The 23,568-nt window shown below is 45.3% G+C and overlaps 1 protein-coding gene across 2 annotated transcripts in view; it reads right to left on the bottom strand.

The window, feature by feature from the left end:
* Positions 1–23,568, bottom strand: part of LOC119397007 (arfGAP with SH3 domain, ANK repeat and PH domain-containing protein) — a 108,004-nt gene that overhangs the window by 43,651 nt on the left and 40,785 nt on the right. For both annotated transcript variants that reach the window (XM_037664420.2, XM_037664422.2), the window contains 5 exons: positions 22,947–23,035; positions 20,653–20,836; positions 16,445–16,561; positions 12,716–12,845; positions 9,692–9,925 (listed from right to left, as the gene is read on the bottom strand). In XM_037664420.2, the coding sequence (XP_037520348.1) occupies positions 9,692–9,925; positions 12,716–12,845; positions 16,445–16,561; positions 20,653–20,836; positions 22,947–23,035 (754 nt within the window). The remainder of the gene's footprint in view (positions 1–9,691; positions 9,926–12,715; positions 12,846–16,444; positions 16,562–20,652; positions 20,837–22,946; positions 23,036–23,568) is intronic.

The following is a 23,568-nucleotide window of genomic DNA, read 5'->3' on the forward strand; positions in this document are numbered from 1 at the left end:
CCGTAAACAGGGGGTGGGTGCTCGAGCCAACGTTTCGACAAGTGGACTTGTCTTCTGCAAGGCAGGAACTGATTTCTTTAGCTATCATCCGTAAACAGGGGGTGGGTGCTCGAGCCAACGTTTCGACAAGTGGACTTGTCTTCTGCAAGGCAGGAACTGATTTCCTTAGCTATCATCCGTAAACAGGGGGTGGGTGCTCGAGCCAACGTTTCGAAAAGTGGACTTGTCTTCTGCAAGGCAGGAACTGATTTCCTTAGCTATCATCCGTAAACAGGGGGTGGGTGCTCGAGCCAACGTTTCGACAAGTGGACTTGTCTTCTGCAAGGCAGGAAGTGATTTCCTTAGCTATCATCCGTAAACAGGGGGTGGGTGCTCGAGCCAACGTTTCGACAAGTGGACTTGTCTTCTGCAAGGCTGGAACTGATTTCCTTAGCTATCATCCGTAAACAGGGGGTGGGTGCTCGAGCCAACGTTTCGACAAGTGGACTTGTCTTCTGCAAGGCTGGAATTGATTTCCTTACCTATCATCCGTAAACAGGGGGTGGGTGCTCGAGCCAACGTTTCGACAAGTGGACTTGTCTTCTTCAAGGCTGGAAGTGATTTCTTTAGCTATCGTTCTGTAAACAGGGGGTGGGTGCTCGAGCCAACGTTTCGACAAGTGGACTTGTCTTCTGCAAGGCTGGAATTGATTTCCTTACCTATCATCCGTAAACAGGGGGTGGGTGCTCGAGCCAACGTTTCGACAAGTGGACTTGTCTTCTTCAAGGCTGGAAGTGATTTCTTTAGCTATCGTTCTGTAAACAGGGGTTGGGTGCTCGAGCCAACGTTTCGACAAGTGGACTTATCTTCTGCAAGACTGGAAGTGATTTCCTTAGCTATCGTTTTTTGTATTTGCCTGCCGTTTTTTGTATTTTCAATATTGGCGCTTATATGAACACTATTTAGCCTCAAGTTTAAGGGGGGACACTGTACTTCAGAGAGAAATGCTAAATTTTTTCATGTATTTAAAAACAAACTTAACAGTATAATTCAGTTTTTAATGCTGATTTTGAAAATGTAATTATTTTTTTCCTATGTCGATTAGTTTTTGAGATATCTTAAAATTAATTACCCATTGTTTCCAGGTACGGTACACAAAAAAATTTTATTATAGAGCTACTATTGACACATGCCTAGATACTAATGAACATAAGGCACACAGGGGTAGGAATGCTTTTTTGATCTGATGATCTTTAGCTAGGTTGTAGCACCTTGATTTTCAGTGTTGCAGACACATCCACTTTATGCTCCAATTTTGTGCCAAATATAAAATGTTTGAAGATATTATTCAAAAATTCACAACTACCCCTGTGTGCACTACAGATAGAGCTACATGTCACAACAAAAATGACAGTCCTAGCTGCTCTGAAGGCAGAGATATCTTTCTGGCAAGTTTGCAACCGCAGCAAAATTTGAATCCTGAGAAATCGTGAAAAAACACAACAAGTCCATTTTGGGCAAACTCTAGCATGGAATAGTCGTGTATTTACAATAATTTACAATTTCAGCATTCTCGGTAGGTACCAGGCAGGTAGTCCTTCTGCTTTGAGTCCCCTAAATGCCTTTTTTTCAACGCCCGCTGCATGTTTTCTGCAGAGGCACGCTTGCGAGCTGATGCTGTTGATCTGCGACGGTCTTTTTCTGCCATGCATTTTTTAGCCGAAGGTCCAGGTCCAGACACATTCATTGTAGCGAAGATCTCATTCAGCGCTGTTTGGTGATTGCCAGTGGTCTTCATAGCGCGCGTGGCAAGAATGTTCACAACGAACGGGTTACATGTTTTTCCGCTGTTCACGCGCGGCGAGCTCCACACCGGCGCGTTATCACCGCAGATCTCGCACGACGTAACAATCTTTACGGCGAGGCCGTATTCGCGCTCACCTATGCGCAGACACATCGCCGTCGCACCCTTTGCACTTCACGTTTGACTGCAGAGCGTTTAGAGCGTCGAGGCTCACCAGAGCGAAGCGCGTCTCCATCACATCCGAGCCAGCCGCGGCGTCGTCCGTGGCAGTGTCGTTTGCACAAGCGAGAAGACCCGATTTTCGCGTGATGGCCGGCGTTTATGCTAGGTTCCGGAGTTTTACTTCCGCGTCCTTCTCGATCTTCAACAAATCCAACATGACGGTGTCGCGCCGAAACATCTGTCGAACGTGGTCGCTGTCAGAGCCGCTTTCACCCGCTAGGCCTAACCCACAGTCAGCGTCTTCGGGGGCGCTTGGCACGGGAGGCAAACTACCGTCGACATCTTCTGAAGGTGATCGGCGCTTCTTTTGAAAGTTGTACACTTTCCGTTTCTTTGTCCGCCCACCGAATTTGTACTTCGTAGCAAACTTTGGCGTCGAATTCGGCATGGTTGCGCGTTTCAGCCGCGTTGTCCGACACGAACTCCCGCGGCCCGAGCAGACGACTGTGGAAATCTGCCAATGGCGTGCGCGCTCACTGTCACGTGCACTGGTAGACCAATAGGACCGCGCATCGGGACTAGCTTTTCGCGGGCTTTTTCTTAGTGGCCACTTGGCGTATGCAGTAGTGGTGGCGCGAAAAATAAAAAAGAAACGCGGCTCTTTCGAACGGGACCAAGATGGCCGCGATCAGAGACGTAGAATGGCAGCTGCGCGTCCTGCAAGAAAGCCCATTTTTGCGCGTCCATCGAGAAATATTCGCGTCACATGCATGATATAAAACGCTACTGCGGCTAAAATATCAATCCAGGACGCGTGAAAATTTGCCAGATTATGCATCAGTCACTGCAAAATCCGAAAATAACATTTTCAAAAAAACGATTTTTTCGCGATTTTTCGGTTTCTAAGACCCGTGTCCCCCCTTAACTCCCGGGTGCAGTTTGAGACAGTTATTCATGTTACCGCGCAAGATTGACAGTTCAGAACAATGGGGTGCAACCTAGTCCTCTAGTTCAACTAACTCTCGGAAACAACCGCTATAGCAGCAGTTAAGTGGGACATGCCGGTGAGCATTCGTCGCCGTGCTGACATGGCACGAGCGGTTGGCGAATGCGAAATCACGTGGGGCCATCAGCGGAAAGGAGAGTGAAGAGCAAAAAAAAGAAAGAAAAATGTGATGTGCAAGCGGCTTTTGTTTTGATTATATTTTACGTTTTAAGGTGTTCACTGCAGTATCATAGCCAACAATTTTTTTCGGGGGGGTGGGGGTTAACTATACTTCATGCATGTTTGCGCGGCGTGCGCTTGTATGTGTGCGTGTATACAGTTAAACCTGCCTATAATGAACCTCCATACAATGAATTCCTCGATATTGCGAAGTTTTTCTATTCCCCGCCGTTACTCCACAGAAGCACATGTATTTGCGACCTCTATGTAACAAAGTGGCAGCAGGAGACATCCTTGATATAACGAATTTTCGCCACCGATAAAATACGGATTTTGCCCCGAATTTTGTCATTTTGGCACAAGCAGGAGCTGCATGCATCTTCTGCAGTTGCCTGCCAACGGTAACGTGCAGCGGTGGCGGCGCGCATGGCGCGCTCAAAGGCAAAAGCAAGCGCTCATTTGTGTGTGCAAGTGTGCACGAGGCGGGCAGGCGAGGCCTTCACTCCTGGAGCCGGCTTTCTTAGTGCACAGGCGTGACACCCCCCTCCCCCTTCCTCCCTTCAAACCTCGTCCAGCTGATTGCGGGTGCCACCACGCTAAACGCTAACCGCGCCGACTTTCTTTAAAAAAAAAAAAGGAAAGAAAATCGGCTTTTGCGTTGGCAGCCATTCTTCAGTTGTTGCAGTAGTCTCTGAACTGCACTTCGTGAACATGACACCAGGTGACGCCACTAAAAAAAAAAGAAAAGAAAAAAGAAAGCCTTGCTCCTTGTTGTTATGCTTCCGAGTCCGTGCGGCACATGTGAGGTCGCGCCGCGTATGGAGTTCGCTCTGTTTTTGACGCCGTGCGCACGCATAGAGCAGGCCCTGACGATGTGCAGCTTTTGCGATATTTTTTTAATGCCGACAACTGTGTCGCCAACTGTATCGTCATGAAGAGGAGGTGTCAGATTGGGCGCTGGTGGACGCTGTCCGCTACCACGGTGACAATGACTGATCTCCGGAGGTCGACTCGTGACGCGCTTTGCTGTCTTGCGCCGCGCCACAGGTTCGCGAGATCGTGGCTGATTGGCCCCTGCAACATGCCGTCGCGTTGCGTTGCCGGAGCCAATCTCAGAGGCCACGGCTAGACGATGACGGAGCAGCGTTGTATTGATGTCCTACGAACGTTCAGTATTGTCAGTATTGCCATCCCTCACAAACAAGCAATAGAGTGAAACAATGCAGTTTCTTGCTGCTACATAAATGTTTTGGGTGAGTTCTGCCTTCAGTTCCCCTTGTGTTTTATTTGTACGTTTCTTTTCCGAATTTTCGTGCTGAATTTTCGTGCAGCGCAATTTCTCTGGCAGCAGCGTGCGTGAAGCAAGCGCTCATAGCTCCCTTATAGAGTTTTCATCTTGCTTCCATCTCCGCCGTGTTATCAGCGCATGGCTGCGATGCGAACACAGGGCGGATAGAATATCGAAGCTCCAGTGCACGTGCGTTCAAGTCACCCGAGAGGTGCTGCTGTTTCGAACTCAATCAGTCTGAGGACGCAAAAACGAGCTCTCACTGCGCCGTCTCTTACAACGAGCATCTCGGGTGCACGCGCGCCTGCTTGGTAGCCCCGCGCTCATGGCTGCTGCAGTGACCAAATAATTTCAAAATTAACGTCTTCAGTGCTGGCCTTTTAATAAAAAAGAAGTTCAATCCTGCCTGCATTTTATGCACTTGCTGGGCAAGAAGTTGGAATTGCCAATCCTTGCCTAAGGGTCTCATTGGAGGGGCCGTAACTATTAGTGCAACGAAATTATGCAATATGTTTTCAATGATTGTGAATGCTGATGTGGAGGAGAATAAGTGGACAAAGTTTAAGAAATATAAAAAATGTTTTTTTTTTTTAAATTGTCGTCAGAAGTTTCCACTGTTCGGTGTTTTCTTGAACTTAGCCCGATCGTATCTCTTTACTGAAAAGTCATATAAATATAAGATTCGGCAGTTTGGTAGATAAGTATGCGAAGAACGTAATGCGGAATTTTTGTCGCTCTGCTACAAGGCTTTTTTGAGATAAAGACCTTCAAAGTAAAGAAAATAATGTTTCTTGGGCTAATTTTGAGGTTTTTTATAAAAACATCTATGCTACACATAAAAGCTAAAAATACCTGAGGAGAAGCAAAAACATGCATATATTTAGTTAAAGAAATTTCAGCTACCTAACGTTAATATATTTTGTGCAATTCATAACGAAAGTTGGCCAAAACAGCAGTGCGGATGAGCGCTCCACTCCACCTCTTCGTCGTTATTGATTTCCTGTGCTTCGAAAAAATTTTTTGGGGCAAAACAAATTGCGGATCTCTTCTTTCCACTCATCAGGCAATAATATCTAAAATTTTGAAATAAATTTAAGAGGTCGACCAGCTATCGTTTCTTCGATCTTACGTGGAATCACCCCATAACATTTTTGTTTTCCTGTCGCAGAAAAAGGTCGCACATGTCTTTGTTTGAAGTCATTTGCATTTAAGCGAAAATTTACTGTGCCTATATTTAAAATATCGGAGGCCTAAAATGTTTTGCCTGCCTATTTTTGACACCTCAAACGAGCTTTTTTAATACCTAATAATCCGGCTTCTAGTAATGAGATCTGGCTTACCACAATTCTGAAGGAGCGTCAGTACACTTTTAGTACAAATGCTCATAATGTGACCAGAAGTGAAGTGTTCACACATGTATAATTGAACAAAGAGTACTAGCCTTCAATATGCTATCGCACAACCTTTGTCCGTAAAGTCTCGAGACTGATTTATTTTCATCTCTATAAATGATTCCCCAAAACAAATCTTGGTGTGTAAGCGTAGCGCCACCTTTTTGGGCTAACCTGAGCTATTTATGTTAATTGCTGTAGCAGCTGCTAGATGGCACTGCATGCAGAAAAATACGTTGTCACTAGTCGTCTGCACATTTTACTGTGAGTGAATGTGGAGAGATGGACGTCCATCTCGAACGGCGTGTAAACATAAAATTCTGTATGATGCTTGGCAAGACAGCCACACGGACGTATGAGCTCCTTCGTGACGCTTACGGCTACGATACGTTATCGCGGGCGCAAGGTTTCGAGTGGCACAAGAGGTTCGTTTCAGGGAGAACGTCAGTGGAAGACGACACAAGGCAGGGGCGCCCTGCAACCTCACGGAATGAAAACAACGTGGCTTGGATCAGGGAGATTGTACAGCAAGACCGCACCATTACAGTCTGCGTGCTATCGGATGCTCTCGACATTAGTAAGACAACATGGCGCCAAATACTGCGTGAGAACTTGGGGAAACGAAAGCTGAATGCCAGACTTGTGCCGTACTCCCTCACACAGGACCAGAAGGACACGCGGGCATCAGTGAGCGCTGATTTGCTCTCCGAGGCATATAAGGATGCTGCATTCGTCTATAGCATCATTGCTGAAGACGAAACACGGTCTATTCAATACGATCCTCAAACAAAGACGCAGAGCGCCGAATGGCGGTCCACAGCTTTCCGGCATCGAGAAAGGTGCGGCGGCAGAAGACCAAAACAAAGACGATGATGATAGTTTTTTTCAATGCCAGAGGTGTCATACACCACGAGTTTGTGCCACCAGGGCACACGGTGAATCGGGAGTTTTATATCTGCGTGCTCCAACACATTCGTGATGCACTGCGACACCCTGACTTATGGGCATCTGGACAATGGAGCCTCCTCCATGATAACGCCAGGCCGCACACTGCTCTCAGCGTGACAAAATATCTCGCCAAGCACAGCCAAGCACAGCATTACCATCTGCCATCCTCGCCTGACCTCTCCCCATGCGATTTTTTCCTGTTTTCTTGTGTGAAGAGAGCCCTAAAAGGTCGCTGGATGGGGAGGCTATTCAAGACGCCACGATAAAGGAGCTGACAGCACTGACAAAACAAGTGTTTTCCAACTGTTTCCAAGACCTCAAGAATCATTGGAAGCTGTGTATAGACTGCAAGGGAGACTATTTCGAGGGGGTGCTGCACAAGTGATTTCACTGTTAAACGCATTTTTCTAATGGACTCAGTCTCGGAACTTTACAGACAAAGGTTGTACACAGGGCAAACAAGGTAAGTGAGAAAAGTTCTTGAATCGCCACTGCAACATCAGCAACAACTTTCAAGGCCTGCCACTATGCTTACTACACGTCTTGGTGTCTTCACCACGACAAGAAATCTCCGTGTGCATGCATGTGTACATTAAAGCAACATGTGTTACGCTTTATTATGCAATCATATATGAGGCACGTTAAGTGGACACAGCCTAGTCAGAGCCAAGTAGATGTCACTACTGCACGCACATCCTGCTCGTCTTGCTTCAAGTGAGCATGCAACTCATTGTCCATCACAATGTCACTTAGAGAAATGGAAGGTTCAGCTGGAATGAAAGAGGGGCCTTCAGGAACGCATGCCGTTTTTGTTCGATGCAAAGAGATAACTTATTAGTGAATAAATTCCTAATCAAAGACTCTTTCTTAATTTCTCTAACCCCAGAATTGGCAGCTGTGTCGTCACAGATCTCACTGCCCTCGGCAAATCAGAGTGTGCATGACTGCATGGCCATGCAACGAAGATCTCACCACAGAAGAAAGATTGCATATCAGCAACTTGAGCCAAAAAAAAGGGTCACGAGTGCTCACACCGCAGACATTTCTCAAGGCGCACCGACGTCACTTGAAAGTGAAGCCTCGTTTGTCGACGGAAGGCGAGGCGTCTGGTTGCCAAATGGTACCAGCTGCATTCCATTTTGAGTTTTTATCAGCGATAAATAGCTCTCAACCAATTGCAGCCGAACTGTACTTGTGATCACCGACGTCACGAATGTCAAGTGCAAGAAATTCAAAGGGGTGTCAGCACATATTCTTCAATTTCTTGCTATTTTCTCGTGTATTAAAGCTCTGTATGCAGTAAGAATTGCACAACTGTGGTGGTCACTTTAGTGTCCCCTTAATTCAAGTGAATCACCTGTGACCCTCTGTGACTTCACCGTCTCTGCCCCCAGAGAGAATCGTAACGAAACCACTGCTCACTGGGAAGCTTCTTTGACTATCCGTCCCTGACTGTCAAGCAAGGAGTACTCGGGGTTGTGCCTTCAGCTGATAATCATTGCATGTGCAGAGTAGTCTCTTGGCATTCCCGAAGGATGAATGATTGAAAAAGCCCACCGTAGCCTGTGGAGATGTGTCTGGTGATGCAATCACCAATGGTGCTGACTCTGTTCTAAACACACAGTGCCTTCGTGGTTCTTCACAAAAAGAAAGAAAGAAAGAAAGAAAGAAAAGAGACCCACTGTCTGTCAGACACCACCACATGAAGCCAACAAGAATGAAGGCAGGAAAAGCATAGGGAATGTTCATTTATTTAACCCCTTAAGTGCTTTATTTTTTTGGAAATTTCCCAACCAAAAGTGCCTCTTTTTTTTATTGCTGATTTGGAATCTGACTGTACTAAAAAGTAGCTAGTCGATGTTGAAAAAATATTTGTACCACATACTTAGTCAAATCAAAAACACGGAATAACGCAAGGTTGCCCGTTGCAGCTGCTGCACCAAAAGCGTTTCCTTTCTCAACTTTTTCCCGTTTTGTCCTCGCTTCCGAGAGCAAATGAAGCACTTTTGAAGAAACTGCTGAATATATTTCCCAAGGTCACCTGGCCATGACAAGTGGAAAGTCTTGTTGCCTGGACTGGCCAAGAATGGAAAGCGAGGAGGCTCCACAGGAGGATTGTCCGCATCACGCAGGATCCACTGGCGAGCACTCGCGATGTTCGCTTCTGAGCTGTTTTCATCATCACCGGAGGAGATGCTCAATTCACCACCATCGCTGTCTTCACTCCCGGACACTAGATAAACATCTGTATCCGAATCATCATCACTCGAAGAAGATGACGAAAATGAAAAGGTTCTTTTTCGTGTTCACGAGCCAGCTATGCGTGGGTGGCCGCCACCGCAAGCCATCTTTTCATACAAAAACCGCACTCTTTCCGCAGGAGAAAAATATAAATTGCCAAGTAAATGCTGCCATCTGGTGGATTACACGCAATCTAAGCTGTAGAAGAGCGCCTCTTGTCCTGAACGCTAGAGGGGAGTACCTATTCCGCTAGGACAAGCTCTTCATCTCCCAGTCACTACACTGCCATTTTTAAAAGATACAAACAAAAAAAAAAAACCCCTATACTTTCCTCGGCTTTGTACGTTGACAGTTTTTGTGCTGTTCTCGTTCTCCAACAGTTTGCCCTGATCACTACAATAATGTGTTTTGTTGGGTGCTAGCATTGCCTTTGCCATTTTGCATCACACCTTTACAGCACTTGCCCAAGTTAACAGCCATTCATGTTTCACTTAGTGCCATTAAATGTAACTTTTATACTGGCACGGACTGATCCTGATTTTCAGATGGTTGCTTCATTCGGCATGCTTGACAAAATGACCGTAAATAATTTATGAAGACATGAAATGATATTAGTGCTCATTGCGCCAGTGCCAACAATGCCAAACTCGTTGGAGTCGTTCTGGATGCAGTTCACTTAGCCCCGAAGAAAACTGGCAAGGAGCAGCACTCACTTGATCCAAGTGTGGAGGGGTTTGACGAGCTGACTTGATCAAAAGAGGAATCAATGGAAGAGCTGGAGGCCAGGTCCATCGAGGGGTTTCGCTTGTGCACCAGGCCGAGGGCACTCTGAGAGAAACAGGGGTCGGAGGGAGTGCGCGAATGACTAGACGGCTGCAGGCCTGTCGACGATGGTGGTAGCGGGGCCGCACGTTTCTTCATGGAGCCATGTGCATTTAGACCTGGAACTAGCAAGCACAACAATCACTGGCCATCAACAGAAACAGCCACACAGTCACCCTAACTGTGCACCAGGAAAATGCCTCTGCACTAAGCATGACCACCAAGTGCCCGTGTTCAACGCAGCATTTGATGAAAAGTTGGGCAAGTTGGCACGCGATCATCTTCTGCGCAGTGGAAAAGGACACAAATTGCCTCCTTCGTGTCCCGTCCTGCTTTGCTAGAAGACGACCAAAGAGGCAGTTGAGCGCCCACATTCGGCTGCACAATCACACTACTCATCCCACACTTGTAGTAGACTGCACATCTGCATACGCGTGCTTGTTCCGTCAGACACCAGTGCGCATGCACAACCATTCTGGTTAGAGGAGACATCCTGGCCCTATCCAGTCAAATGCACTTGCTCATGCCAGTGCAGTAAAAATTCCTGGGGCTTCACACACAAAACCATGACATGATTATGACGCATGCCATGGTTGGGAACTCTGGATTGATTTTGACCACGTGGAGTTTTAAAAGTGCACCTAAATTGAAGCACGTGTGTACATGTAAAATGTTAATTTCGAAAACTTGGACTCTGTGTCACTTGCGAGAAATACTATAGCCGCAAATGCTGTATACGAGTCCTGGAACAGCATGGGGGGAGATGCAGGATGAAAAACCAGAGTTTTTTTCAAAAATTACTTAGTTTTTGTTTTCATACGTTTTGTTAAATTTAGTATCTCTGCATTTATGAAAATAAAAATCAATGTCGAGACTCCACTGGATATTGATCAAAACTCCGTTTAATATGCACGAGGTGGCTGCTAAAAGACAAAGTATGCCACCTTGTAGCACCTCCTGGCCAAGCCTCATTCTTCCAATAACCATGGTTGCCTGGGCTGCTGAGATAAAAAAAGCATGCATTTGCGGCATTTTTCTAGCACTGTACATGGTATGAACAGGGGATCACCAATGGCTCATGCGTGCCTGTGTGTGGCAAAGTCTACTTGATGGGTCCACGTCTCGTCGAGCAGCGCAACTAAACGGTCCTTCCGCATCTTAGCCTCATAATGGATGAAGAAAGCCGTAGCAGGCACAGTCAATGGCCAGGGAAGTATAGCTCGATGCACAAGTTTCGAAGACTCGCCCAACGGCAAGTACGTCTGTGTGGCCGCAAGTCTCTCAGTGCCTCCCCAAAAAAGATTGTAGACTTACGAGAATCTGGGCGAGTTTGTAAAAATGCATGACAGAGCAGGTAGCGCAAAGACACAAGCCAGGAACATATACCCGAGACGAGCAATAATATGTCTTCGCATTTTTGCGCTACCTGCTCAATTATGAAAAGATTGTAGACTTTTCGACGACAAAGAAAGAGCGCGAGATGAGTCTTCTCTGATCAGGCAGCAGTGAACATTCTCATGATCTGTGCAGTGTGTCAAACGTGTCACCGTTTGGAAATGCACATCCGGGAACCAGATGCAAGAAGTGTTCTTCCTTAGAGTGGGGAAGCGTGGTGGGTGATGGACCAAGATGGGAGCTAGCACGATAGCCTCACGATTGTGGTGCAGGCAGTGGCAGTGGCTGCTAGAAGGACAACTAGCCTCTTTTGTGCGCCCACATTTTTTCTAAAATGTTAGGAGCGTCGTTATCTACTTTAATTATTTATATATATTACAAAGTATACCAGTAAACACTTACTGGGGCCTGGGTATTATAAAGTTCCCAGGTTTGTATTAAATATTTTGTATGCACTTCCTATTTAGTTTTTCACACTCTACAGTTCTAGTGGACCAAAGGTTGATAAATATAAAAATTTTAAATGCACAAGGGGTAGCAAAAGGAATATGTTTTACACTTTGTCATGGTGCAGAACAAAAAGTATGCTACTTGCAAGAAATCTAATAATGTATTTGAAATCAGCATTAAAAAACTCATCAAATAGGTCATTTTTCGTAGCTCTAGGGTGATTATTAAAAAAAAAAAAAAATCTTCAAGTAGCATCTGTCCTTAACCACCTTTCCGGCTGTTCTGGCGCACACACCTAGTGTAATTTTTTTCTGCGTCAAGAGGGTAGAGAATGGGGGGCATTCCACTGAGTCATGCATGTCACAAGTGAGCAGCAGCTCAAAATGATCATTTCAAGGTGATCAGAACAAACGGCTGAAGTGTCTGGCCTCCTCCTCCGCTTCTGTGGCTGGAGGTGAGCACACGAAGCCTGCACACAGTCGGCCGTTGCCGTCAAGACAAGACCACTTGCCGAAACACTGGCTTAGCAGCAAGGATATTTCATCCGTCCAGAGGTCATTTGAACAGAACATATTGCAAGAACGTTGCTGCTTTTGTTTTGTGAGAACTCACTGCTTATTTTTTGGCCATGTGGTGAAAAAAAAAAAAATGTTTAATATGGTGGGAGGAAAACAGGAATATTTTTTGAAATAAAAGTCGTATGCACTGGTCTCTACAAAAGTGCCACGATGAGACCTAAAATGTTTGAGGGCAGCTGTATTAATCGACACTTTGTTATACATATATATGGCACCTACTAAGGGTGTGGAAATATTTGAAATTTCTTGTACAAACAGAATATTTTGGCCAAAACACCAGGTCCACTATTGGTGCTGTGAAGATACCGTGCAAAAGCACAACTTGACACTGAAGTAGCACCATTACTTTTAAGCATGCAGCTGAAATGACAATGACAGTCTCGCCAAGAACCTCTAGCCCCAAAACTAATTTCGACAAACTACCTCCTGAGAAACATCACCGTGCGCAATTCAATGCCAGCTTCAATATGAGCCAACAGCAAAGCCACTCACTGACTGGCTTGCGATTCTGGGGTGGAGGTGGTGGTGGCTTAGGACAAGGCTGGGGACTGGCAGATTCCGGGCGTGTCGACTCGTTGCTGATGACGCTCGAAGGCCGGGACCTCTTCCAGTCTGACGTAAGCTGAAACGTGTCCAGCAAGCGAGAAAATCAGGCCCTATCAAACTTATGGGGCAATCAGCCCTGTGGTACACTCCTCCGCAGATTTCAAGTTTCATCAAGTGTGGTCTGTATATAGTGAAATGTGGTACCTTCACCTGGCTGTGGATGGTAGGCAGGGCTGGGCATTGTGTGCCGAGGAGCGGTGTTGTGCAACCATCCAGAAAGTGCCGTAATCAAAAACATGCAGAAGCTGCATCATTGTGTTCCAACTGACCTCTTTATTTCATGTTGTCAGCAGGTTAACAATGCTGGGCCTTATTAGACACAAGAGAGCTTACACAGGTTGTACGGCAATGATTTCCTTTTAAGCCCACAAGGGAGCAAGAGAATAAAATAATGGAAGAGGGGAGATTTGAAATCCTGATGAGTTGCAGTGTTGCGGAGATGCAACAGTGCAAATGACAAGACTTTTTTCTAGAGCTGTGCGAACAGCAAAATTTTGGGTGCGAAGTGAATTCGAATATTGAAGTGTGAGTGCGAATCGAATTGAATATTTTTTTAATATTTCTAGAATATTTTTCAAATACTTCGAAGCGAAAGTGCAGAAAAAAAAAAGTTTGAGAGGATTCCTAAGCATATTCTTATGAGACAGCAACATGAAAGTGTTTCTTTTCGCTAGGTTGACAAAGCAATGTCAGGGTGGTTTAATAGTTGTCTTATCAAGAATGAGGCAATGTAGAGGCCGAATTCTATTTATGTACATGATTTGGTGCAACCAAAGTGTTGCTGACAACACTTTACACGTGATAGGCAAAGATGCCATTTCCTCAGCCTCTCCTCCTCTTTCAACTTCTGCGGAAGCCCAACTGATGTGGCGGACAAGGGTGTTCTCCCTTCAAGTCCGGAGTTCCAAATCTGCCTCGTAGACGTCGATATATAAGAACATCTCAAATTTTGGATGCTGAAAAGCTTCGGCGTCCGATTTTTCGGACTTCCTGTCCAAATTTCAGGCACAAAACAGCATTAATTGAGCCCCCAACTCTGCCACATCTTTCATCTCCATGTTGGAACCAGCGTTTTCTTGAGTTAAAGGGACACTAAAGGCAAATATTAAGTCGACGTTGATTGTTGAAATAGCGCTCCAGAAACCTCGTAGTGCTGCTTTTGTGCCAAGGAAGTGCTTATTTTGAAATAAAATCACGTTTTTAGTGGTCCGCATCGCGTTAGCGCGCTTCAAATCTCCCGCCTGAAAACACGACTCTCATACGTCACTGCTGCCGTGCCCAACGTTGCCCGCTTTTACTGCGCGGCCGCCGACACTAGTAGCAGCAGAGCGGAAGTAGCGGGACCCACAGTAGCAACAACGGCCGTCGAAGCCATCGAAGCTTGCCGCAATCGCCGCAATGGATGTGGACGGAGAACTTGACAACGAGACATTGGCTCGCGACGCTGGGCTCCAATTCAGCGACTTGAGCCCCGATGAACGCGGTATGCTGCTGAGGGCTCGTAGTGCCGGCGTCGTTGCGTACTACGATAGCAGCCTCGGCAGCGACTCTCCCGAGCCCGAAAGCAGCGAGGAAACCAGCAGTGCGGTGTCGGGCGACGAAGCTCATGCGGCATTATGTTGAACTTTCTGTCAGAGCGACTTTCACGAGCGCGCAAAACACGCACGGCAGTACGCGATCCCGAAACTACCACTGAGACGGGCAAGGCGCAGTTCGGCGAAAACGGAACCTTTGAACCACGCGCGCCGTTCCCCATGGCAACGCCACGGATGTTTTTTTTTTTTTTTCATGAATCAAGCGGAAACGAACAAACAGCATTTTATTACGTCTTTTGACGCTCGGAAGGTTCTTTTTTTACTGCTGCTAGTTTGATTACTAGTGATTTATTGTAGGCCGACTTCCATACGTCATCGGGATCACTTCGAAAATGTCCCACTCGTGGCGCTCATCATGTGATACATTTAGCTTAATTTCTCGGTAAGTAGGGCACTGCTGTTGATATTGCCGTTTTAGAAGTTGTCATACATTGGACTTTCACTCTGACATAAACTGTTATTTGCCTTTAGTGTCCCTTTAATACATTTGCGACCGTAGCGGAGCTTGAAAGGCAGCTTTGCCGCAATACGGGGGTGTGATGAGGTGGAGTATATAGAAAATCGAGGGACCACTTCTAATTTAACGTTGACTGTCTCTTGGCAAAGTTCGACCGTAAGGGAGCTTGAAAGGCAGCTTTGCCGCAATACCGGGGTGTGATGAGGTGAAGCATATAGAAAACCTAGGGACCACTTCCAATCGAACGTTGACCGTGTCTTGGCAAAGTTCGACCGTAACGGAGCTTGAAAGGCAGCTTTGCCGCAATACCGGGGTGTGATGAGGTGAAGCATACTGAAAATCTAGGAACCACTTCCAATCGGACGTTGACGGTGTCTTGGCAAACTTCGACCGTAACGGCGCTTGAAAGGCAACATTGCCGCAATACGAGTGTAATGAGGTGAAGCATATTGAAAATCTGAAGGGGTCACTTTCAATCGGATGTTGACTGTATTTGTTTTTGGGAATAGTTCGAATAGTAAAATTCCAGTGCGAATTGAATCGAATAGCACACACTATGCGAAAAATATTCGAAATTTCGAATATTCGCACACCCCTACTTTTTTCCAAAACGTAGTCAATAGGTGAAAAAAAATTTGTTCAAAATAACTGTTGGGCAGTTAAAAGAGTTCAAATTCGTGGCAATTCTTCCATATTCATCTTCACAGAACTTTGCCAAGACCAGCCATGCAGCTCAATTGATTCATCTATTCAGTTTAAAAGAGATTTAAAATTATCAGGATTCCATTGCGCTAGCTTGCAGTGTTATGGCATATGTGGAAAGCGAGAAGCAAATTAATTTAGAGTGGTAATCCCACTCCAGCAGTAATGCCTTATGAGTTGTTTTTAACTGTATGCTTTCAGTGGCGTAGCCAGGGGGTGGCTGACCGGGCTACAGCCCCCCCCCCCCCCAAATTTTTTTGTACTGTCGTGTACCGCCGACCAAAACAGCCATCTGCACCTGAAGCTATCCTAGATTTTATCTAGAATTGCTTTCCACGGTCGAAAAGACACTTTGGTGCGAACATTGCTGATTTGACTTGCTGTCCTTGCTGCGCCATGGCAGCGCATGGGTGCGCAGCACATGACCATCATGAGAATGCCACCTGCTTGTGTGGCGAAACTAGACTCCCGGCAAAAGACTGCTCTGTAGTCCTATCCGACGCAAGACTCGCCAGCACTCTGCGGGACTGCTCGACTCCTTGGCTCTCGGGACATACAACCATTGCCTGGTCAATCGTATGCCAGCTTTTGTTTACTTTTGAACTTTTGTTATAATTAGCCACTGCTTTTGAACTGTTAACGAATTACAATTCGAGCTTTTAAGCGCGCGCGCGCGCGCGCGCACACACACACACACACACACACACACACACACACACACACACACACACACGCAACCCCCCCCCCCCCCGAAAAACATTTCTGGCTACGCCACTGTACGCTTTGTGCGTGGTATAAAGCATACAGTATTCGTGTGCAACTTATTTGAGCTACCGACTGCCCTATAGGCAAAACACTTACGCGATCTTCTGGATAGTCATCATCGCTGAAGTCTGTTGACCCATCATCTTGTGTCAGACCCCAGTCAATGTTGACATTCTCGAAAAGCGTTTTCTTATTCTGCAGTGCATGCTCAATCTGCATAGCAAAACATAATGCAGCATTAAAAGCATGCATTCTTTAAAGAAAGAGAAAAAATAAACTCAGTATAAAAGTTTCAGTGAATTCATACAAATTTCATACTCGTCTCTAGCTTCCCATGGGAAGGCAAGATGAGTCAGCAATGCCCGACAACCCATTGTATTGGCTTAGTGACTACATTGAGGTCAAAGGTTCAGTTCCCAATTCAACAGCTCGGAGGCGAAAATGTTTGAGGCCCGTGTACTTTGATTTAGGTGCATGTTAAAGAACCCCAGCTGGTCGAAATTTCCGGAGCCCTCCACTACGGCGTCTCTCATAATCATATCATGGTTTTGGGACGTTAAACCCCAGATATTATTATTATTCTTAATTCAACAGCTCCCATGGGGTCAAAATTAGTGTACCACAGTAGTGTGCACTTTCAGAAAATGGTTGACAAATTAATAAGGCCTTGTGTCCAGGTGGGTTGCCTTCCTCCTTAAGTGCCTGTGCATAAAAATACAGCCACATACCCATCGTGAGGGTCGTGAAAAGACACGGTCTTTGTTCTCATCTACAAGACTCACCCATCCCCTCACGTTGAATGTGGCTATTAATAAGCGGCAAGCTAAAAGGAAGTGCTCTCCTGTTTGAACCTTTAAGAAGAATTATGTACCCCTAGGCAAATGCCAGCATACAGGCCCCTATAATGCTGCATAATGTAATATGCAGCAAATTATCACATGTTACCATTGTGATAATTTTTTAATCATGTCCACCTTTCATGCAAATACAATTAAATTTTACCTTATAGACTTTATATATAACACTTAAGATAAGAAGCAAAAAAAAATAAGTAAACATGTGGTTCCCAGAATTTCAATCAACAGTAATTAGGAAGGGATGTGCATTAGTGTGAATGGGTTATTTGCATTACCACAATATGCGAAGCAGTAGTGCACAGTGGTTCCTTCTATGGGCACACCGTATCAAAAAAAAAAAACACAGTTGAAACCCAATTTAATGTGACCAAGCTTGAAATATTTCATTCAATCGGAATATTAATGACAACTAACAGACAATAATGCCAAGGAAAGCATAGGGGATGTTATTAGTAGTAAATGTAATGTAAATGTGAAGAAAGTAAAGTGGACGAAAAGATAACTTGCCGCCGGCAGGGACTGAACCTGCGACCCTCGAATAATGCGTCCGATGCTCTTGAGCATCGGACGTGTTATTCGAAGGTCTAACAAAGAAAAACGAGCCCTTAAAAGTAATCTTCTTTCATTTATTCATAGCGAGGGTCTCGTTCTGGCAGACTTGATGCCTTCAGGTAGTATGCAAGGAATTATTGGTGAGCTGCCAGCTCGTAAAAAGATCACGTGCTATGTGATGCCAACAGGCAGAAAAAGAGTGTTCTACCTCGCCACCATGGCTGCGATTGGCGCTGACTGACACTCCTAAGCTTCAATCCACATATATACCCTATAAAGTGGACGGGGAGATGACCGCCGCCATAGCTCAGTGGTAAAACATCAGACGCGTTATTCAAAGGTCGCAGGTTCGGCCCCGGCTGGCGGCAAGTTATATTTTCGTCCACTTTACTTTCTTCACATTTATATCCCAATTATTACAAGTAACATTCCATACACTTTCCTCGGCATTATTGTCTGTTAGTTCTCATTAGTATTGTGTCTAACAAAGTAAAACAAGCCCTTAAACGTTATCTTCTTTCCTTCATTTAATCGGGAAGTTCATAAAATCGAGCAAGAAATTTTTCAGTCCTTTGAAATCTAAGATCGAAATGTAGCAACACCCAAAAGCTACAGTGGCATTGTATTTGCCCCTGACCCAAGCCTGTGCGCGTGAAAGTATGCGACGGCAGCCAGAATGGCTTGTGCATGCAACCCGAGGAAAAAAAACAAAACAAAACAACAAAGCTCGGTGCTATGGAGAAAAGTGGGAATTTATTTTGCACTGAAAAAGCTCTTTGCCTGCGTGCGCTTCACCAGCAGTGGGTGTACACCCTTCTCCTAGCCCACGTTTCCCTTGAAGAGATCGGTGGCCACCTGGCATGGAGTCGGCACAGGAGCTCTACGAACTCCGTTGTTCTGTACATGGGCTTGGCATGCAGCCTTGTCAATTTAAATCTGGGGCAGTGATCAGGGCACCCAAATGCTTTAAAGGACAAGTGCCCAGAACATGAAATGAGTTGACTCCACTGACGTAAAGATTGTCCGTCGTACTGACTCAAACCAGCCCTGTTTTTTTCGTGAGAGCTAGATTTATATTTTTATTTCTTGATTGAAAGTCGTGAAAAATGACCGGTGGCGCCTCTGGCGGCAAAAACATTAATGATCCGATAAAGACGGCCACGTGACCGTTGATTGCTGTACGCGGTCGACGATTTTTTTCTTAGTATTGAAATATTGTTCATTTCTTTATATTAAAAGGTATTACTCCATAATAATGTACACATAGGCCTGCGTTAGTAGTATGCATTAAAGTGGCGCTGCCTTCGCGTGACGTAACGCGCGTCTTGAGCAACTTTTCAGCGTGCTCATGCAACCGTGCACGCAGTTTCCAGGTCGCTAAGATTTTGGAGCGACATAGTTTTGCTACCTACACTTCGTCTCAGAAATGATGCGCGCTGCTACTCGGTGCGGCCGTGCATATGCACAGTTACGTTATCGATTACTTGGCTTGGCTCGTGCATCGAGAGAGTAACGACACCGGGACAAGCCATCCATGATACGGGCGCAGGCAACCTTGGGCGCAGGCGCACACAACGCTGTACAAATACCGGGAAGGTGTATAAAGCCACACATCTCACTGTAACAGCTTGCTTTTTCAAAAATGGTTGGAAAGCTGAAAATAAAGGTGGTTAAGCATAGTTACAGTAACTCCTGCGAAAGCAGAACAACGAAAGCTTTCACAAGGGCTAGCGGCATCGCTATCAATTCTCAGCGTTGCTGGAGCAAGCCTCCATGCGTGTTTGGAGCCTTTCAGATCAAAAAATACTGCTTATAAAATAATTACGTGCTTTTCGGATAAACCACTGCAGCTACAAACGCTACGAAGGGTGAGCTTCCTGTTGCGCCGTAAAAAACTGGGTCGAGAAAAATCGGTTGTCGGTCCCTTTAATGCAAAAGTTACACTGTGTGCTCTAAGGAAAACCCATGTACAGTAAAATTTTTTTTTTAATAACCACTTTTCATAAGTAATATATTCCAGGAACAACATCACTAACTTGAGCTTGGTGGCCAAGTTTCTGTTACGGGACGAGGACAGCCGTGAACCCTATGGGTTCCTGCCGGGGAATGGAAATCTCTTCAACTTGGTCAAATCGGGTTTTGTTAGACTGCGTTTTATTTACGGTTGTCTCCCGTATTTTGCGTATAACCCAGCACCTGCACTGCCAATTACAAACCGTGGGGGAAAAAAAAAGAACAACAAAATAGCCACGTATTGCCATAAAGCCAACTTTCACACCAAACATTGTGTATAACCTGCACCCCAACTTAAGCTACAAACTTTCTGTATATTATGCGGGAGTTATAAGCGAGAAAATACGACATACCATGTGAGAAACCTGCCCATATAAAAGGGATAAAAAACCCTTGTACACGTGTTGTTGCTGGAGCCAACGTTTCGACAAGTGGTCGTGTCTTCAGGAACTGGTGGTCAAGTTGCTGCCTTGAAGAAGACCAGACCACTTGTCGAAATGCTGGCTCCAGAAACAATGCGTGTGCAAGGGTTTTTCATCTCTTCAAGCTTCCCCTGCAATTCAGCCTTATTTGGACTGCCCATAGAGGAGGCAATATTAGAAAGAAGGCTCAACAAGCACAGCCATTTGTTTTAACAAGACTAAGAGCCTGGTCTCAGCAAAGGAGACAGCATACGTTTCTTTGACCCCACATCATAAATGGGAGAGAGTCAATGTCTTGCCTACCCAGTGCATGCACTGAAAGAGGGCACACATAAGTGCCGAGACACCGAGCTCACTTCACACAAGCTCACCGCTGTGAGTGAATATAATCGCGCTGGAGGAGACACAGTAAAGGCTTATTCACATCACTCGTGTAAACGAGAGTAATGAATGACCTTACCAGCTCGAGGCATGTGTGGTAACCTCGTTCTTTGGCCAGGTCCAGTGGGCTCTTGCTGTCTGCGTTCTTGACATCAACGGCAGCCCCACTGCGAAGCAGCAGCTTCATGCACTCCGTCTGGTTGTGGAGCACCGCGGTGTGCACGGGAGTGTTACCCGCCTTGTTCTGGATGTCCAGGCAGGGGCTGAGCAAGCGCATTGCGTACCACAACTCTAAGAGCACTGTCAGAACACCACTTCCAGGAACTCCTGTGCAATCCAACGTGGTGCAACTAAAGAAAATACTGGTGTAAAGAAACCCGGCTGCTGCAAACTTTTCAAATTCAAATTTTATTTACCAAACAAAACTGGAAGGTCGCCAAGGCTAAAAGCCGTCTTCATGCTGTCTTATCGTTCCAATGCAAGCTAAGTGGCGAAAAAACATTATGTACCAAGGAGTGAGCCACCTGCTGATTTCTGTCCAGATACGGGGGCACACAACTGCACCAAGCCGATCGAAGTACACAGTTCCCACCGGAGCACCGCAGCACCCCCCCGGAAATCAAGAAGAGATGTTCTAAACCCACCTGAACAGAAGTTACTGTATGCGGAACATTTGCCAGCGAGTCGATGTCAAGCTTGGATTTCAGTCACAGATACTAAAGGGCCCTGTAACAATTTTCCAAGTAACCATCGAATGGCTTCGCATTAAAGCAGTTTATTGCCTCCCGAATCGACCGCCGCAAAAATATTTAGAATCCGTCAAGTACGAGCGGAGATATGCCGCACGCTGTAATTGCTCTCTCGTCCCGAAGCTAAGCAGGGAGAGATGGCTCGGGGAAAGACCTTGAGCAATTTTTTACGCAGCCAACAATGCTGAAATCAGCCAATGGCCGTGAATATGGCGCGGTCATTTGAGTATAGGGCATCATTTGCAGTGAAGAGGGAGCCATTTTTAGCTGACTTTGAGATGCATATTCCAGGCTGCATGCTGCGCTATAATGTTTGGCTCACGTGTTCTCGGGAGCCTCAACTACCGATCGGCAGCGATTTCTGACCATGCTGAAAAAGTGTTGCAGGGCCCCTTTAAGCGTACCATAACTTTTGTTCAAACGGGTTCAGAATATTCAGTCTTTTTTTTTTTTTTACTGCGTACTGTTCTCATTGCAGATTGTCACGATATGCTGATTTACTTTGGAACTCTCTCAGCCTGGGCAAACTCTTGCTTGCAAAAGGCACATGGAATGTTTGATATTTTAACTACATATAGGACAAAAAAAAAATATTAATTGCATATTTGAAAACAACATACAGATATACATAAGCTTAGAAAATTTAATCAAAATCTAACAAAAGCTTTCAAAAATTTTAAAGACCCATGTCACAAACAACTGCAATTCCCTCTCTTTGACTACACGGGGAGAGCAGTAGTTCCTTCCCACACCCCTGTGACGGAAATTTTGTTGTAGAGGTGTTCGTTATAGTGGGATTTGACAGCAGTCGGTGTGAACGGACAGTCCGAAATAGCGAGTCCAGTCGTCTACAACATCAGGCCCTTTCATAGTCTACCGAAGCCAGCAAGACAATCACAGCAGCACCACGTCAGCTCTCCAACATAAGAACAACTTGACGGACTGGTCTGTAGAGAATCTTTGATTGGGATTTCTATTTCAATTTACCAGCATTACATTGCATTAGTCAGGCATGTGCTGCACCACTCAACAGCTTCGAGGCCGTGCGCACCTAATACACACGCAATGCAGACCAAGTGCAACAATATATTCAGCACTATTTATTTTGTTTTCCATCATGTCTGTTTATTTTCATTATTAACATACTAAATATTTTGTATTTCAAGTTTCTTGCAGATCTTGTGCTTTTTAGATGCATTTTTCCTCATAGGTCACTTGTGTAATTGCCAATGCCCTGTCATCACTAAATACTTGTTCATAATTAAATCCGCTCTTCAGGGTCATCGTGAACATCCACACATGTGCAGCCTCAATAGAATGCCGCTTTTCAGGCATCGCAAAGGGGAAGGGTACAGAGACATTGCTGTGGGAAGGCAGGGCCAAGCGTGTGACAGCCTTTTCTGTTCAAAGATGGCCGTAATGATGCCTTGGCGCAAATTTGGTGATAATTATGCTATTTTTGGCCACCTCTTGGTGTGAAATCTGAGCACATTTTATGCATTATAAAGGTGTTGAACCGTTCTTAATTTGTTGTTTGAAAACATTTGTGATTGGCACACCCTCATAAATTGCATCTTGATTCTCTTAAGTAGAAGCAATAGCTCTACATCTGAAATATGCCTACCTATTTTGAACCAGAAAGTCCACGATGTGAAGGGAGGTGCCGTCTTCCTGGGCAACAGCCACATGAAGCGCAGTGTCTGCTGTATTTTTCTGCATTGGAAATAATATAAGGTCTCCTGCTTGCTTAACAGATTCAATGCTGGCACACACTTTGTTAGCATAAACACAATGCATGGATTTACTATCCGAGCCCACGAGAAAAGGGTTCTTCCACATTTTTGCATGTCGAATCTGCTTGCAAGTTTTACAAAGCCGATTTACATGCAGCCACTGTTTCCTGGAATGAATTACACAGCTCTGAATTTATTATTTGCTATGCACTCACTAATGTAGTCTTGGGCACAAAAAGAAAGCATCATCATCATCATCATGTGGCACAGCCAGATTGCGTCCCCTTTAAATTTTTTAGATCTTGTATGTGTTATATACAGGGCGTTTTTTTTTTTTTTGACAATACAAATTTTTTATAAAAATGTTATGACGGTCGGGCCCCTGTTGTCTCTGCAAACGAACTCTTCGCCAAGGCGGAAAATACTTTGCTGTACCTAAAGTTACATTCAAATTAGTAATTAACAAAAGCTCGTTAATTAACGTTTTAATTATTAACTTTAGGGCTATAGATT

The sequence above is a fragment of the Rhipicephalus sanguineus genome, chromosome 6 (assembly GCF_013339695.2).
Source record: "Rhipicephalus sanguineus isolate Rsan-2018 chromosome 6, BIME_Rsan_1.4, whole genome shotgun sequence".
NCBI lineage: Eukaryota > Metazoa > Arthropoda > Arachnida > Ixodida > Ixodidae > Rhipicephalus > Rhipicephalus sanguineus.